The sequence below is a fragment of the Engraulis encrasicolus genome, chromosome 6, assembly GCF_034702125.1.
Source record: "Engraulis encrasicolus isolate BLACKSEA-1 chromosome 6, IST_EnEncr_1.0, whole genome shotgun sequence".
NCBI lineage: Eukaryota > Metazoa > Chordata > Actinopteri > Clupeiformes > Engraulidae > Engraulis > Engraulis encrasicolus.
The window spans coordinates 7,165,491-7,170,490 of record NC_085862.1 but is presented as its reverse complement, the minus strand read 5'-3'; the positions used below and the strand labels follow the sequence as shown (position 1 = coordinate 7,170,490).

The 5,000-nt window shown below is 43.1% G+C and overlaps 1 protein-coding gene across 1 annotated transcript in view; it reads right to left on the bottom strand.

The window, feature by feature from the left end:
* Nucleotides 1-5,000, bottom strand: part of tgfbr3 (transforming growth factor, beta receptor III) — a 306,528-nt gene that overhangs the window by 57,355 nt on the left and 244,173 nt on the right. Inside the window, exon 11 of the mRNA XM_063200533.1 lies at nucleotides 4,572-4,739. Within this exon, the coding sequence (XP_063056603.1) occupies nucleotides 4,572-4,739 (168 nt within the window). The remainder of the gene's footprint in view (nucleotides 1-4,571; nucleotides 4,740-5,000) is intronic.

Here is a 5,000-nt window from a genome sequence, read left to right as displayed (position 1 = left end):
AGAGAGAGAGAGAGAGACAGAAGGGAGATAGAGAAGAACCAAGAGAACCAAGAAAACAAAACAACACAACACAACACAACACAACACAACACAACACAACACAACACAACACAACACAACACAACACAACACAACACAACACAACACAACGCAACGCAACGCAACGCAACACAACGCAACACAACTGGAGGCAAAATCAACAGAAAAAAGGGGGCAACACAGACAGCAAGAGAGAAGACAGAGACTCTGAGAAAAACAAAAATAAAAATAAATAAGAGACAGAGCATCAAGAAACTCAAAAATCAGAAGAGCAGAAATGGAAGAAAATAAATGCTCAGATGGAAAATGACATAAAAGGGTTTTTTGTCATAAAATGAGACGTAGAACATAAAAATGAAAGAAAGAACACACAGGTAATGAAAAACTGGAGGGACGGAGGAAGGGAGAGAGAGAGAGAGAGAGAGAGAGAGAGAGAGAGAGAGAGAGAGAGAGAGAGAGCATGAGAGAGAGAGAGAGAGGGAGGAGGAGAGCAAGAGACAAAAAGGGCGAGAGAGAGAGGGGCAAAAAAGACACAAAATGCAAGAAAGGGAAAGAGAGCAGTAAAAGAGGGACGGAGGTATAGTACTGTAGGGAAGAAAAAAGGCCTGGCAGCATTCCAGAACACGGGGTCGAGAGTTCAGGCAGCAGACACCATGTGGTGAGGAGCAGGGACGGGCTATGATGCTATGGGCCCCTGGGCCACACAACAAGACAGGGCCCCCTATAATATTGGTTTAGCATAGAAATTAGATAGTATAGTATTTTGTTGGTGGGTTTTTCGAAAAATGTGGAAAATTATTTTTAAAAATTGCTTTAAAATTCGGTTGTTAATAGTGCAATTTTACTTCATGCAATATGATAGTGGAATGCATAATGTGTTAAAAGTTTAAAAGTGATTTAAGAAGTTAAATTGAAGCCAGGAGACTTGGGCTTTCGGGGCTCCCTTGGCGATTGGGCCCCTGGATCTGGGCCCTGTAGGCCTGTGTAGCTATCTGTCCATGTGGTGAGGCGGTCAGAGGCTGATTTATCCCTTCCCACTACACTACAGGGCCAAGCCAGCGAAGGAGCGTACGAGCGTACGAGCGAACGAACGAGCGAACGAACGAACGCCTGATGCTTTATGCTTTTACTGGCACTGAGGGAGTCTGGGACATGCAGTCTATCTCTTCCTCCCTCTCTCTTTGCCTATCCAGATCACTCTCTCTCTCTCTCTCTCTCTCTCTCTCTCTCTCTCTCTCTACTTACCTTTTTCTATCTTTCATCTTGTCTGTTTGTCTGTCTTGTCTGTTTGTCTGACTGGCTGTCTGTACCAAGCCCAGCATTTTTCAAACTTCACCCTGCAGTACCTTTCTATCCAGACAGACAAGAATGCACACACACACACACACACACGCACGCACGCACGCACGCACGCACGCACGCACGCACGCACGCACGCACGCACGCACGCACGCACGCACGCACGCACACACACACACACACACACACACACACACACAAACGCACACGCACACGCACACACACACAGTACACATACACACACGCACACACACACAGTACACACACAGTACACACACGCACGCACGCACGCAGGCACGCACGCACGCACATACACAGTACAAATACACAGTACACACACAGTACACATACACAGACACACACACAGACATTGCGCCATCCAGACTCCTGTCTTGCTCTGACCGGTCGTCCTCCCGGTACAGATCCATCCTCGTCAGTGTTGCCAGATTGGGCTGTTTCCCGCCCAATTGGGCTGCTTAGGATGGCCGTGTGTGGGAAAAAATGGCATTTAGCAGAAAAACCTGCCCAATTTTTGCCATAGAAATCAATAGAATTGGGCGGGATTTTGTGCTTCTAGGCGGGTTTTGAGCATTTTTTGGGCTGGAAATCATCAGCCTCATCCGGCAACCCTGATCCTCGTAGCTAACACTGGCCATCCAAAACGCATCAAGCATCAGGCATCAGGCATGTGCGCTGTCATCTTCCTTCTCTCATGTTCGGACACGAACTACCGGACTATACACAGCCTTATACAAACCCCAACTCCGGTGAAGTTGGGACGTTTAGTAAACAGTGAATAAAATCAAAATGCTATCATTTTCAAAACATTCAATCCATTCATTAGATGGAGAATAGTGAAAAGACAACATATTAAGTGTTAAAACCGAGAAAAAATATTGTTTAGGGGGACATATGTACTCATTTCTAATTTGATAAATCCAACACGTCTCAAATAAGTTGGGACGGGGATCAGTGAAATTTAGTAAACATCCAAATAAGATAAAACAACAAAGAAGAACATTTCAAAATGAATTGTACTAACGGACAATATAGGTGTCCAGGTATAAGATCATCACAGAGAGGATGAGTCACTCAGAATTAAAGATGCAAAGGGAATAATTACCATAGTTATTACATAAATTCCCTTTGATTTACCACGATTGAGTGTATATAAGACATATTTTTGTTACTAAAATCATTGTATAGGTTCATGACATCATGAAATATATATTGGCTGTAGTCTCACTCTAATTCCTGGAGTGCTAGAGCTATTGAAAATTGACCATATTAAGAATGCTTAATGCGTGCAAATGATACAGGGGTGTAACATTCTCCTAAGCACCTGAGCTCACTTGAAATAAACCCAGAAGACATGGGAAACTGTCCTTTGCTTACAGAAGTCAGCAGAAGTTGTAGAAGTCCATTCTTTTTGACAATAATAGAGCATTGCACATCCTGTGCTACAGTGAAAATGGACCATCCAACTTGTGTTAGTGCTAACTTCAAAAGTCAGCCTCCATGATGGCATGCGGGTGCAGTAGTGCATTGGTTAAGAGAGATGTTCTCACTCATCTGTAGAGTTAAATACAGTGCTGAATGGTATAAATGGGTTTTAAACAGCATGGAAAGCCACTCATGCATTATATTTTGAAGGGAGATCTTCGATTACTGCCACATAGTAAGGTCAAATTGCATTCTCTACTATGTTTTAACAGTTTGGCTCCATCATAAGGACCAGCAGGTGATAGAATGGTGGGCTTTTGGTCAAGACCTGTCACACTGTAAGCACTACAGAAAGGAAAACATTGCAAAACATGACAAGGAATACACCCACCATTTAAGCTGGTGAAATCATGTCCAAGATAGGAATTAACACTGTTTTTTATATAAAATCATCTCATCGGTTAATGTATTTAACTGTTAAGTGTTGTCTTTTGTTTTGTTTTTAGTCTTTCTCGACATTTGCTGCCATTTATTGTCCCCATCCCAACTCTTTTGAGACGTGTTGGATTTATCAAATTAGAAATGAGTACATATGTCCCCCAAAACAATATTTTTTCTCGGTTTTAACACTTAATATGTTGTCTTTTCACTATTCTCCATCTAATGAATAGATTGAATGTTTTGAAAATGATAGCATTTTGATTTTATTCACTGTTTACCAAACGTCCCAACTTCACCGGAGTTGGGGTTTGTAGTACAGTGTGATGAATGCAATGTGTGTGTGTGTGTGTGTGTGTGTGTGTGTGTGTGTGTGTGTGTGTGTGTGTGTGTGTGTGTGTGTGTGTGTGTGTGTGTGTGTGTGTGTGTGTGTGTGTGTGTGTGTGTGTGTGTGTGTGTGTGTGTGTGTGTGTGTGTGTGTGTGTGTGTGCATGCATGTCTGGCTGTCTGTGTGTGTGTGCGTGTGTGTGTGTGCGAGTGTGTGTGTGTACAGTGTAATGAATGCAATGCTTGATAGTTCTGAAAACCTCCAGAGGGTTACTTCTCTTCATAACCAGGCAGACGAATGCGAGTGTTTTGGGGAGGGGAGCAGACATATGTGAGTGTGTGTTTTTACTGTTTGCATATGTCAGTGCAGAGCGAAAGGGAAGGATCTCATGGTTTTGTTAAGAGCTGCATGAGATGTTTTAGTGATTTCAGCTAAGCTACACAAGAGGGTGTGAGACCAATACGACTACGACCGGGTTGAATGATGGATATAAAGTATTGTACAGTAGATAAAGTAAATGTCTAGTATAAATGAAATATAAATAAAAAATATATTTGTGCTATTGAGTCAAACAAGTTTCTCTGACAGCTTCAGATGCAGTGTGTCTGACATGCCTTGTGTCCAATGTTCTGCTTTGAACTAATGTCAGAGGACAAATATTTAATGCAAAAGAAGGATTGACTCAGCCCTGATGAAGGCCACTCCTTGGCCGAAACATGTTGGCGTTTTTAACTTTTCTACAATGATTTAGCCATTTAATAAAGCTATTTCAACTTTTTTGGGAAGAGTGCCTTGGATACTTTGTTTCTTTTGCATCCTATTTTTTGACCAAAGAGCACCTTCGTACTACCAACCAAAAACGCCTTAGCCCTCCAAACTTTTCCTATTTTGACAAATATTTAATGTCAATCTTGCTCCTTTAAAAACAATGGTATCTAATGCAAACAGAGGGTAAGTATTATTTTCCTGAGTGTGTGCTGAAGCGGTATTGGTCAGTGCGTGTCTGTGTGTGTGTGTGTCTCACCAGGACGGGTATGGTAGGTCCTCCTCGATGAGGTGTGTGTAGCAGAGGGTTCTTCTCTAGCCCCTCCCCCTCCGTGTCGCCGGGCAACACCACGTCTCCGGATTCGCTGTCCTCATAGTCGCCAGGCCAACCGCTGCCATCCTTCAACTCCACCGGCTTGATCAACAGCTGCCAATCAAACACACACATCACAACGTCAGTAAAGGAAGCAAAATCCCACCCGGGAAACTCCCATTGATATTCTGACACATCACATGATATAACATTACATTACACTTAGCTGATGTTTTCATCCAAAGCAACTTACAGTTACTTTGCAGGGTATTAGTTACAGACCCTACAGCTGTGTGGGGGTTAGGTGCTTTGCTCAAGGGCACGTCGGCCCTGGGTGCAGTAGGGAGTCGGAGATAGGGATTTCTGGGGTGCATA